This window comes from Squalius cephalus, assembly GCF_949319135.1.
Source record: "Squalius cephalus genome assembly, chromosome: 17".
Classification (NCBI taxonomy): Eukaryota; Metazoa; Chordata; class Actinopteri; order Cypriniformes; family Leuciscidae; genus Squalius; species Squalius cephalus.
The window spans coordinates 18,522,195-18,536,544 of NC_137138.1; the positions used below are offsets into that span (position 1 = coordinate 18,522,195).

At 38.2% G+C, this 14,350-nt stretch overlaps 1 protein-coding gene across 1 annotated transcript in view; it reads left to right on the forward strand.

Moving 5' to 3' along the window:
* The window catches only part of pcxa (pyruvate carboxylase a), a 124,740-nt gene that overhangs the window by 29,468 nt on the left and 80,922 nt on the right, over window positions 1-14,350 (forward strand). The window contains exon 9 of the mRNA XM_079847404.1: window positions 10,681-10,843. Within this exon, the coding sequence (XP_079703530.1) occupies window positions 10,681-10,843 (163 nt within the window). The remainder of the gene's footprint in view (window positions 1-10,680; window positions 10,844-14,350) is intronic.

Sequence of the window (14,350 nt, forward strand, 5' to 3'; positions counted from 1 at the left end):
GTTAACAGTCAGTTGATTACTCAATATATCATGACATAATACAGGCAAAGAACAGAACGTTTTGGTGGCATTGTGTTCAACCTTTATCAAAAGGTTAGTAAGACCTAAAAGAAGTAAGATTTAGTTTGTTATATTGTTAGACCTTGAAGGGGAAGTCAGGTAAAAGTTTGTCATAATGTTAGACCTAAAGGAGAAGTCAGATTAAAAGTTTAACACAAGTCATATTTTTTATTATCTTATTTATTAAAAAGCCACCACAAAGCGAATCTGAGTGCTGATGATACGTTGGATTCTAGAGAGCATTTGATTGGACAGAAGATGTGATGAGAAGCTGAAGTCCGCGGTGATGTCATAAAAATCCGTGATCCATTTTAGTGAAAGTGAGAGACTAAGTTTTGAATGCTTATATCACCGGCTAAATGCAAATTTTGTCATTATTTTGGAACACACCAGCTTATTCATAACCTTAAGGCTACCATATTCATACTAAAATCTAAAAAACTTAAATTTTGATTATAATTGTAATAATAATTTTATAATGTAAAATAATTCTTTTGGCACATCAATTAAAAAAAATTGAGATCATTTGAAATATTTTAGACATTGTGTCAGGGGGTTCATAACGTGGTTCATAAAGATAAATTATGCTGAATATATACCAATGTGACTTGATGTGAAAAGGCAACTGCGAAAAACAAATATAATGATATAGAATACAAATAAAATAATCTGTGCATAAAAAAACACTGTAAAAAGCAAATTACCAAAATTGGTGTGTGCTTACTGTATTATACACTACGAGTTGTACGATTTTTTTTTGTTTTGTTTTTGAAAGTCTTACCAAAGCTGCATTTATTTGATCAAAAATACAGTAAAACAATAATACTTTTGCATTTATAATATACCATTCCATTACTGCAGATGTACCATTTATTTATTTTACCAAGAGAACACCTGCTGTTGTTATATCCCTCCATTAAGGTGACTGAAATTTCCATTATCATATGGCTTATATTTTTCTTTTAAAGCTGTCAATGCCAGGCGGGTTTGTTAAAGCATATGTGAATGACAATAGTGCTTTTTCGGTTTGTTTCCATTGTGTGAGAAGGCCTTTAAAGCAAGACGAAAGGGTGGGATTTTTTTTATATTTTCTTGTGACAAGCCATTTCAGACTCGAGTAACAAAAGCCTTGTTCCTCCTGACCCTTCCTGCCAATTACTCTCTCTTTAATCACTGGTGTGTTGTGTGTATTGTTGATCCTGAGACAATCATATTCAGCTGTGTATTTGTATGCAGCTGGTCTTTCCTTTATACCCCAGCCTCATTCTCTGTGTCTGATATGACCTTCATTTGGGCACAGTAATTAAGATCAATTACCCTCTGTCACTCTGTCGCTCCATGCCACTGGCAAGGTAATAAAATATGCCAGCTGCCCATAATTACCCATCATGTTTTCATAATTTGATATCTCCTCCATCTTTCTGTCATTCCTTCGGGTCAGAAAGTCTTAGGACCGTAATAATAAGATGGCTGACCACAGCGAGAGTTGGTGGTAAAATACAGTTTATCACTAAATTGTTTCTGTCAGTGCTGGCTTGTTGTTTCCCAGTTGTTCTCTTAGACAGTTAAATGATAAGAGACAGTCCCGTCTTATGCATATTGCACACACAAATGGCTGATTGGCTCCCTTAATTAGCAATTATCCTGTGACATGAAAGGCAGCAGACAGGGAAAAATGAGTCACACCTGGAGAAAATCTGGCACTGGTTCAACATTTACTGTAGTACAATAACATTTGTTAGTATAATATACACCTGAGCTAAATGCATTCATTTTTGATTGTGTATTGTCTTTTAGAAAGGGTTATCTTGACAAACCAATTATGTTGATTTTTTTTTATATTAGGAATTTATTTAGTTTTCTTAATTTACTATTAAATATATAATGACATTTACAATTCAAATTGTAAATGTACATTTAAATCAGCATTTAGTAGGCTGACTGGACCATGCTAACCAGCCAAAGCATGACCTTTTGACCAGAACAAGCTTCAGTGTGGTCCAGACTTTATGCTGATACTCAAAATTCTGGCTACGCAAGACTACTCTCCCCATTTCTCCCAGATTATGCAGAAGTCTGCAAAGAGTTGATTGAGTGCTTTGTAACGCAAAGTTGAATGTTGTTGCCCAGAGAGAGAAAAACAATGTGGTGGTCGGAGGAAAAGATGCACGAAAGAAGAGAGATGGCGTATTTTTTCCGGGTTTAATAAAATGACTTAAACGTCGCACTCGTCCTCATACATGGGGATTGAGTGAGGAAAAGTATACAAATAAACATTCAACTCAGGTCACAAAATATAAAAGGAAGAGTACAAAGGTCGATAGAGCGGTTATCCCTTCTCCTCACCTGTCGAATCTATTACTGACACTCAACGCACATTCGCAGTTCTCATTTTACCTCAGATTACCATAAAAGCACAAAGTGACCGTTACAGCTTCAGTTCTTCACTCATTGCCTCCTTCCACTCCTCACTGCTGTGCAGTTATGCCGTGACTTCATGCTCATTCTGCATTCATGTTTGTTTGCTCTGTATGTGTGTGAGAGAGAGTGTGTTCTTTGTGTTTGCGTGTGTGTGGGTGCGCTGTCTCTGGGTGACCCTGGTAATGGGTTTCTAATTACTTTGGGTTGTTGCTAAATTGCAGCTGCTCATTTGTATTGGTCCATTTTTGCAAGAAAGAGATTGGACAAGGGCATTAGGGGACTTGGAAAGACGGAGAGATGGAGGTGCAGGAGAGAGTGAGAGAAAGACACGGCGAGAGAAAAACAAGATGAATGAGGCGGATGAACTTTCTCACCCAGCAGGGGAACGGGCCGAGATTTTAGCGCGTTGTTGTAGGGAGTTTTCTGCAAGCTTATCGATTTATTTTTTTAATGGACAGGCAACTAATGGTATAGATCATTATGGGACGTGCGAGATGCCAAAAGTTTTAAGGGTGAAAGTTAGCTGGAGAGAAGCCTTTGTAATTAAAGGTCAAATATGAATTTGAGGTTAATGGCGAAGGAGGAAAGAAACAGATTGACGTGAAGTTATTTAAGCTGAATGTGGACTACCCACACCATCCCGTTGCTCTCTCCTGGAGGGATTTCATCCCTTTGTGGGTTTGGTCTTATGACCTTTTGCTTATAGTGTTGCATCAGATAATGGAGAGCTATTCACCGTCAATGTGATTTTAGTTGTTTGGATTTGTTGTGGTATTGATGACTAAAGCTTCTGTCCTTTCTGATTTGGCTCTGAATGGACCAGATAAAAAAAAAACAAAAAAAAAACAATGGTTCCTAGGGGTCCCTTGAGAGCCTTCTATGTGATGACAGAGACTTGATCCGTGCCAGCATCCCTCTCCAGGTGTATTTGTGTGCGTTACCTTAGCTGCATGTAACCATATGCTGATCAGCTCAAGCACTTTGTCAACAGTGGTTTGTAATGATGCTGTTTAAACAGGCTGGTTGGACCCGACACCTGCACACACTTATGACCAGAGATAAGATGATGAGGGACAGTGTTCCTGCGAAGCTGCACATGCGCTCTTCTGATGTTATTCCCCTGCAGATACTTTCTGCCTAGCGTTCTGCCTATAGCATTCTGCCTAGCGTTCTGCCTGATGTTCAGTCTGCCTAGAGTTCTGTCTGTCGGGCTGTCTTTCTTTCTGTCTAATGTTCTTAATGTTCTATTTGTCTGTCATATGTTCTGTCATGTCTAATGTTTGTCTGGCTGTCTAGCTATCTTTCTGTTTGGGTAATATCTCTAGATAAGATTATTTTAATTTATATTTATATTGATGTTAATTATTAATATAGTTATGAATATTTTAGTTAAATTATATACATATGATTTGCATATATTTTAAATATAAAATACCTATAGTAAATGTGTAACATTCAACATAGTAACTATTATATGTAACCTTAAATATTTATTATTTAAAAAATTTTTTGGTGTAATGTTTATTTTAATTAATTTATTTTATTTTATTTATTTATTTATTTATTTATTTTTTACTCATTTGTTGCATTTTGCTATCCCTGCACTCTTATATAGGGTTAGGGAGTAGATAATTGAAACTATCAACAATGTGTTCTATCAATATGTTATTTTAAAATAATAATAAATTGTGTATATATAGACAAACAAACTTTACAATGGGTCAGTAAAAATTAAAAGGAGATCTTGATGAGGGTATATTGCCACACCTTGTGACTCTTTGTATTCTTGGTATTCAAGTATTCTTGGCTTTGATACACAATTGTCATCATGTATTGATTTATTTAAACTCTGGTATGATCCTATTCAGCAGCATTGGTAGATATTAAACATTGTGGGAGAACACACACACACACACACATTCAATCACACAACAGCACAGTGTCACTCAGGGGCTCAGTCTGTGTTGTATGACTGACTGGGATTACTCCACTCCCACATCATTTCTGCATATGCTGCTGCCTGGCTTTGGCAATTAAAATGGAATAGAGAATCAGACTGAATATATTAACATGGCTCCCCCACCTCATCACTGAGCAGCTCCCATCACCATTCTCTTGCTGTTTGCTGCAGTCGGCTCTGTTCTGCTGTCCTCCTTTTTCTGTCTGCTCTCTTGTTTCCTCTCTCTAATGCTCCCAGTCTTCATTGTTTGTGTCTCTCTTCTGTACTCGCTCACTCTTTCTCATCTGTCTGAGTGTTGGCTGCTGAAATGCTCTGCCATCTGGGGAAGTAAAGGGTACACAATGACAGTATAGGGGTCGCAAGTATGTGATGGTGGTGGTGGTGGTGGTGTTTTTTTGCTTGTAAATGTGAGTTTTACCTTTTCAGAAGTTATTAACCAGCTCGGTGATTTATTCACGTAGTTCACTTCCATAATAATGTGAAACAATAACTTAAAAGGATTACTACAATATTATATGAACAAGCTTTGATTCAGTAAACATGCATCGCCAACCAAACTCCCCAAAATACACAATATCCTGATTAAGAAAGCAGTACGTTTCAACATCTCCCATAGATTTAGAAGAGAATTTCATATTTGTTCTATAACTAACCTGTTTCAAAAGCATCAGAATGAGATGAGAATTCATCAATAATGAATTCGTTTTTAGCAATGACTCATCTATGACTCTTATTTCCCTGGCATGCCTTAAAATCCCAGGCAACAGTGCATTATGTGGGATAATACAATAGACTGTGGCTGATAAATGAACCATTTTTAAAAGTGTGTAATCAGCATCTCCAATCTTCAACTGAAATGCAATCTGAATTTAGCCTGGATGCTAGTCGAATTTAGCCCCGCCCACAACATTTGAGGTCGGGAAGTTCGGTCTGGACTTTAATCCGTTGTGGAGCAACTATGTTCGGACCAGTCAAATTGTCAGGGCGGGCTTTATACGATGATGGACTGATGATCAACAGTAACGTAATCATCCACGTCACCAAAGAGCGCTTGGGTCGAATTCATTTTCAACAAAGTAGGCTACCGTTGGAGAATTGAGATGTGTAGATTCTACCATTGCGTCTGTTATAGAAGATATCGACAGCGCATTAATTTTAAAAGAGGAACAGAGAATCGCGATTTCGAAAGTCATTTGTCGATCGGAAAGATGAATGAAGAACATACGTCACTTACTCCGTTGCTCTGATTGGTTGTAGGTCTATCCTACAACAGAGTGCAGAGGCATTAGGCTTATTCGACTTCATGCAGCTCTGCGCAGACTGATGGGTGGCTGACTTGAAGCAGTGCATGCCGGTTAGAAATTTTGTCCGCATTGATACAGTGCCGATGCCACGTGACTGTGACGTATGCCATCAAAGTACCGTGAGAGCGAATCGAGAGTAGCCGGAGAACTCAGCCAGCGCAGCTTCTCAAGAGCGGCTGCACTGGGCTCAAGGGGTAAATCTTTCAGCCGGAAACTGAAGCTTCCCCGGGCGCTGCCATTGATTAGCAGACCATCACCTGCTGTTAGCATTCCATTGACTCTCATTCATTTTGGCGTCACTTTGACAGCGAATAACTTTACATCTGAGGCGTTTAAAGACTCCATTTGTCCATTATTTATTTCTAAAGAAACACGAAAATGTATAAAAGGCTCCATTACTTTGTATCTTACGTTATGGCCCCATAGAAGCAGTTTTTGTAAAAATAGGCTAACGATTGCGTCATAATCACGCGACTCTCTGTCGCACAGTAGAGAAATTACCGTATGGACAGGAGGAGAAGCTTGCGGGCAATCGGGGGGACGTGGAGGCAAAATGACAAAATAATTAATCAGAATACTTAGCAAAAGTTGCTCCTGCTCCTAGCTCATGTACACCTCCTACTCACACTCTCCGTCTCTGCAAGTTTCGGAAGGGAATGATTCAGATTTCTCTTGGCACAGCTACTAGAAGACAGACGGGTTGCTCACGTCACATCTACATCGTCAAGCTCAGTTTGAGTCTGCGCTGTACGGTCAGCCATCAGGAAGTGAGAGCTTCTAATAATTGACTTCACTTTTCTCTGTTGAATCCAATGGGGTCGCTGTGTCCATTTCTTTTACTGTCTATGACTGGGCTGCACGAACTCTGATGACGATACAGCAGCTGTTCCACGATTGGCCGGATTCACCGCATGACAACGATCACATGTGTTTCGTGTTTATTCGAACACCTTTAGTTCCTCTAAAGCTCACAAATCAGTTTTTTTATAACAGTAAACACTCTTTTCATGTAGTTGCGATGTTATATTGTGCCATGTTTATCAAATTAAAACTGATTATAAAACGTAGACTACTCCATTGATAGTAGCTTATGTTGAACTTTATGTACTGCTTCATACAGCGTCTGTTTGAACAAGAATAACATATTGAATGAAAACGTCTCTGAAACATATGTGTATTATTTGGCAAATATTGCATTTATTTCACTTCAGCTGTGGTAAACGTATGCAAACACCACGTGAGCGGTCACTGGGAACCAGAAAGTGTCCGACTTCACGTCTCCGTTTGCAGCTCCTGCACGCGGCTACTCTTGCCGATCGGTTACATCCAGCCGCAGCCGATGTCAAACACACCTATTTTCTTTTCTGGTTCGGTTGAAACCATAGACTGTAAAAAAATTATGGACGTAGTGTCCGTGACGTCACCCGTAGGTTTCTAAAGACCGTTTTTGAAGCCTAAAGTGGGCGTGGCCGACCGTCGCCATCTTGGTAGCGCGTCACTCCCGAATTTATTTATTTTTACAGTCAGACAATTAGCTGAGGTAATGTGACGGGTAACAAACAGCTAATGATGACTAATGACCACTGCAGCGGGAATCCACCTGTCACTCAAAAGTGGACACACCCTTAATTATGCAGAAATTTAAGGCTCAATATAATTTAAATGGATGAGTTATAAAAAAATTCACCCCACTCACAGTTGTCATGAAGGGCAAAATTAGCTGTATAGACCAAAGCCACTTTTTGCTCCAGACTGTAAACATTTTTTTTTTCTGCTGTAAAGTTGGGCATTTTAACATGGGGGAGATGCAGATTTGACTCACTTTTGCAGCCAGCCTCAAGCGGCCAGTTGATGAATTGCCGTTTAATTAACTTCCGTGTTGGTTTCAAGAGAGAGACAGGGAGGTTGCCGCTTGGTGTGAACACACCCTTAATCACAGCCCAATGGAGCAGTATCAGACTCATATTCTGACTAGAATCTGAGTATGACGACGTCAGGCTAATATGAACTGTATCTAAGTATCTGTATCTATATATCTATATATCTATATATCTATATATCTATATATATACACACACATATATAAAAATATAAATAAAATGTCATACATACCAGCCAGTCCTAGCCACAAACACTATTCAACTTTTCTGCTTAGATACAGTTCAGATTAGCCTGACGTTGTCATACTCAGATACTCAGAACAGTTCAGATTGCATTTCAGTTGAAGATTGGAGATGCTGATTACACACTTTTAAAAATGGTTCATTTATCAGCCACAGTCTATTGTATTATCCCACATAATGCACTGTTGCCTGGGATTTTAAGGCATGCCAGGGAAATAAGAGTCATAGATGAGTCATTGCTAAAAACGCCATTATTGATGAATTCTCATCTCATTCTGATGCTTTTAAAACAGGATAGTTATAGAACAAATATGAAATTCTCTTCTAAAGCTATGGGAGATGTTGAAACGTACTGCTTTCTTAATCAGGATATTGTGTATTTTGGGGAGTTTGGTTGGCGATGCATGTTTACTGAATCAAAGCTTGTTCATATAATATTGTAGTAATCCTTTTAAGTTACTGTTTCACATTATTATGGAAGTGATTATAGCTTTTCGGATTTGGATTGCTATGGGATAATAAATAATAATGATCATACACAGAGTCTTTAGACAACATAGTGAATACAACTTTTATAATCTGATTGTTTATAAGAATCACAAAAGTTAAGTCACCATGACATCATTGCTGACTTCAGATCTTTCTGTATGACTGTTCGATCACTGATTCTTTCGAATCATTCACTGAATCCACTCGAGTGTTACTGTTGACGTCTGATTTGCTTATGTGTGTGTGTGTGTGTATCTTCAAATGAACGACAGAACAAAGAGATTAATTTTGAAAGCTTTCAAACCTGTATACTGTATTTTTGTCAAAAACATCAGATGAATCCCATTCTGTATTCTCAATTCATTCTTAATATAAATTCAGTGCTAGATTTCTCGAGTTTATAATAAATATTTGATTTTAGATTGTGTTGACATTGTGTGACAGGCAAATAAGGAAAAACACATTTTGTGAGTAAATAGAGGTTGCATAATACATAATTGAATACTTCTGAATCCAAAAATAAGTCATCAAGAATCCCTTTTAAATTTGTTCAGTGGGTTTCTGAAAGATTAACCAACATTTGAAAGCTGTTCTTAGTAATGCTATATTAGCACTAAAACTTTTAATGTTGGAACCATTTTAGCTCATCCACAGTGATTTACCCTGTCAGTTCAGTAAATGCAGGGACCGTATTTGTGGGTTAAGTGTGTTGATCAGGGTCGGAATGTTTTCACCTAGTTTGGATTCAACTTGCAACCTTACTGTTTGCCACTCAGACCCCAAATGTTTCCTCTGATAAATGTCATTTTAACTATTGCACATTGATCTGCTGAAGTATTTACACAAAGAAAATAATAGGGATAATCCATTAAGCTGATTTTGATGTTCAATTTGGTCATAACAGCTGCAAGCTGAAATAATTACCAGAGTTCATGTGAGAGATGTTATCATTAGATGCCAGTGTCATAAAGACACATGCGTGCAATATTCAGAGCCTGTTTGTACCATTGTTAAAAAATTAATGAGGCCTAGCCAGATAATGTTGAGAGCTGTGCAAACATATTGCCTTTGCCACCACCATGTGTGTTTGTGCATATAAATATATTGCCGTAGTGTTATCAAAAGCATGCTGTGCGATTCATATATGTTGGCCTTCGAGAAATCTTACATTTTCAAAATGCCTCTGTGCCAGAGGTAAAAAAAAGGCAGACACTCTGTAGCATAAATTATTAATGCACAACATGAAAGCAAATACTCGCCCTTCTTTTATTGGTTAAAAATATTTCATGACCCACTGGGTGCTTTCACAGTTTTTGTCTTGCACACACACACTAGCACTTTGCAATTTGATTATTCATTCATCCATCATAAAGAGGATGATCATAAAGTTTTAGCCTTGAAGCTGTTTGAATGCCTTTTATTCCTTCTGATATGATGAAAGAAAGCATTAGTAATTATGAATAAATACCTTGTAGCGTTACCCTTACATGTCGACATTGATTCCAAACAAAAGGCTGCGGGTTCGCAACTCTAACAAGTTTCCATTCGCTATACATTCATCTTTTCCCCAATTAGTCAACCCTGGTTCACTCCTTCTCCTTGCGCCTGTAAGAAGAAAATTGACCCGATATATGAGGATGAGGAATTGTGGGACATGAGGAATGAGTTCAGTGAATCTAGGGTGAGTAAATATATCACTGTGATTTATATGGCTCTTAATAAATCCAACTTTACATTGGGGAAAGCACTTATCCAATAAGATGGCAGATTCAGCCAAATGTAGCCAATCAGCCCTGGAATAGCCTGGTTCATTCAATTGAGCTGAGGGAGTGATTTAATTGTGAAGTTATTGAGGCTGGAGTGGATCAGGCGCTAGCTGTTAGCTCTGAACCTTGCGGGCATTTCCTGTTTGTATGTCGTTGAGCGACTCGCTTGTTTCCTTCTACAATCCACTCATCCCACTCCTTGTCAAGCGAGTGCAGTGTTGTGAAGCGGATTGCTAGTTGTCAAGCCTGTCTAATAGAAGTCATTGGAGCAAGCAGGCATCTTGCACGTTCTCGCCTCGCCAGTGTGAATATTGTCTCGCCGTGTTGCACCTGCTGGAATGTCAAGCAACTGAGAATGGTTTGAGTGAATCTGTTGTGATTCCAGATCGCTGAACAGGTCTGGTCTGATAACGTGCATTTTTCTGGAGTGATAAAGTGTTGGATGTGATCGTTGTGGCTGTGGGGCCTGTGGCAGGGTGTGTTTTTGTTGTTTAGCAAATGCAATATAACCACTGTCTGTGTTTCTCTCTCTCTCTCTCTCTCTCCCTTTCATCCAGTGTTGATCTGGTACACGCTCAGTTGAGAGTGTGTGAAGGTCGCAGTCTGCACGAGCTGGGCCTGAAACAGGACAAGATACGGATCAATGGCTATGCCATCCAGTGCCGTGTGACCACAGAGGACCCAGCACGTGGCTTCCAGCCTGACACGGGAAGACTGGAGGTAGGTTAACATCCTACATTCAACAGCTGAGCACTCGCACAGCTCCCCTCAGCAATGTTTTCATATATATCAGAATATATCAGAAGGTAAGTTGGATGTGTATATATATATATATATATAGGCCAACAATCGGTATCGATAACAGCCGATGATCAGTGCTGATTATATCCTGCCAATCAAAAGGGTGAGGTAAAACCTGAAAAAAGTCAGTGTGTGACTGAGACTGTCTGTGAAGAAAATCTCTCATGTTGAGTTAGTTAAGGCAAAATAATGCAACAATAACGCATTAACAGCTAAAAACAGCTACATAAAAGCAGGCTCTATTTGACCCTTTGAATCACCGGTAGTTAAAGCCAGGGTTGCCAGATCTGCAGTTTTTCCCTATACTAAACATTATTTTGTAGCGTGCCTCTCACCCAATAATCGCAAATAGCTCTGTGCTTTGTTACTTCTAAAAAGAAACAAAGTGTCATCTTTCAAATTCTGTCCATTTTGTCACAAAATTCAAACAATAAATGACGTTTTGACGCTCTTAAATGTGACGTGACAGATCACTGTAGTGCCTCAGTTCAAGCAGCAGCGCGGAGCGCGAGTCTATTCTTCCAATACAAAATACAAATTATATCTAGAAAAATATGCAGAATATATCAGAAGGTAAGTTGAAAGTTACAGTACAACTTACTGAAATCCGTATCATGTCTCATGTAATCACTCATAAGATGTTAATAAAACTTGCTTGTGAAGCTTGAAAGTTGCTTGTGAACTATCACTTAATGTTGCATTTACCTCAGGAAAGTCATCCATTTGTTAGTTAGTTTAAAAAAAAAAAAAAAACTAGAGAGGAGCTTATTTACTGTTAATTATATATGTATGTTTGAATAAATTTGCCATGAAGACAAGTGCTTATGAAAACTACCTTATATGTGTAACTGAGTTGTATACAAACATTTCAGCTTTTATATGAGTGTAAATATTATATCTGGAAATAAATAGCAGTTGAATATAATAGCTCTGTTGTTAATTTTAACCTCTAATATTATAGTGTACCAAATTAGAGGGTTCTCTGTTTGCAGCATTATTTGGGAGAGAGTTTTTATCCATAAGAAAAAACAAACTATCGTCATTGGCCGATATCATTCTGAATAATCGGCTATCTGTATGTTAGCTTGGTCTCTCTTTTTTTTTTTTTTTTGGGTGAATACCAGTACAGGTACAAAACCTTTGCCCTATCCCAAATGGAGTACAGTACCAAAATGTGATGTGGTCGCTTTTTATGATTCAGTAAGCATGATCATTGCTCATTGAACACTGACTCCCACAAACAAGTCCAATTCTCCCATGGGCGTGCTGGTCTGAAAACGAGGTGTGTTCAGGCGTATTGTTGGCGTGTTGCTATTTTGAGGCATCTGAAATAGACTGCGCCACTGACCAACAAAACCTGGTCTAAAGTCAAAGCAGTATTTTTTTGTTATTTAAAGGATGCATTAGTAATATGCGCCTATAGGCGGGTGCATACACTCTGCTTATTACTCACACAGGGTAATAACTACATTCTCTCCAAGATATGGTGGAATCCGGCTTGTCCCATAGATGGTCTGCTTGCACACTTTGACCTTGCGCACAAGCAGATCTGTTTCCTCTCTGAAGAAGCGTTCAGTCTTTCCACTTACAGGAAAGTGCTACGAAAATGCTTATTGGACTTAGTCACAATTTAGTAATTTTGTCTTTCATAGTTTTAGTTGACGAAAAGTCATTGCATTTTTTGGCAACATTTAGTCATTTCTTTTAGTCAAACTGCAGTTACCGACATTAATTTTGGTAGCTATTTTATATGTAGTCTTTAGACAAAAAATGTCATTATAATTTTTCTCTCTAGGCCAATTAAATTAAAGGAGAACTCCGGTCAATTTTAACATTGAGCTCATTTTTTTGTCTCTTTTTAAAAAAGAGGATAACTCGGTGTAGGCAACACCGATTTTTGTCGTTGTTCTCTGTATTGACAGCACTCCAAATTGACAAAAAAATGAGCTCAATGTTAAAATTGACCGGAGTTCTCCTTTAAGCTTATGAGAAATTTGAATCAAGGTAACAAGCTGTAATGACATTGCACTCTTTAGCAGTAGCACTTGTGCAATTCTATATATCCCCTTTCCTTAGTTTAGTGGTTCTCCAATTTTTTAGCGTGCCGTACCCCCTGAAGCATTTAACCACTTAGACTGCAGTCACACCTTTTCCATTAAGGGACAATATTTGCCCCCTTTAATCGATTTTTCCAGTTCATTTTTTACCTTTATAAATACCTCTATAAAATAAATAATGCTTTAAATAAAACAATGTTCAATAAATATGCAATAATGGTAAAAATGAAGTGATACTTTTAAATATTAAATTAAAATCGCCAGTAGGTGGCGGTAAGTCACTGTCTTTATGAGTGAGTCATCGAGTCATTCATTCATTCAGTAACGAAGCAAGTGGCAGTATTTATGAATGCGTCATTGAATCACTGACTCTCACGATTCGTTCAAAGCCACAGATTCGTTCATGAGTCACTGCTGTGTGCTGCAGTTCTGCTGTGGCTTTTGTTGAAAAATAGAGCAATAAGCCTACTGACAATATTGTTTTAAATGTAGTACATCACTTAATGTTACCCTTTTGTTTGTTGAACTGTTGTGTAAAATCAGTCACATTTGAAATCGTGTGGATATTCGGGAAACATTGCATTCTTGCTATATAATATATGCTACATATAATATAATCAACATTAAAAACACTGCTGAATATCATCCTGCATTTTGATCAGTTGAAACAGCGCAAGCGGGTTGTGACAGAACACAGACCGACTGAATGACACTTTAATTTAAGTAGAAAATCTCAAATGAAGATCGCTGAACTCCAGCTTACTTGTCTGTGTTTTCAGATCATCCACGCTGCTTCAGGAGTGTAGAGAGAGCGCGTGCGCATGGTTGCTCTTTTAACAGAAAAGCTTTGACTGGGGGTTTAAATTATTGAAATCTGGCAACCGTAAGCATGAGTGCTCGTAAAAACAGTCTGTAATGTGTTGTCTCCTCCTTTATTCGACAAAAACAGGTGGTTTTGGTCAAGTTTTTATTTTTTTAAACATTTCAGTCTCGTCTTTATTTTCGATATTGCATGTGTTGATATGGTCACAGTTATCGTATAATGACGTGGGTGTCGTCTCTCGTCGTCTTGTCAGGGAAAAAATGCTCGTCAACGAACATTTTTCGTCATAGTTTTCGTTAACAAAATTAACACTGGAATGGGAGATGACACTCTGATTGGTTTATTGCTCGTTACTCCCAAAACACACCCATTACTCATAGGGACAACTCTTTTAGACAATGCGCTGGGCGCGTCGACCATTTTTCGTTAAAACTAGCAAAAGTGGATTCGGACACGCCCTAAGTGCACTTGCACCGTATGCTTTAGACCAGGGCTATTCAATTAGTTTCATTCGAGGGCCGCATTATCAAATCGGAAAAGTTGAGG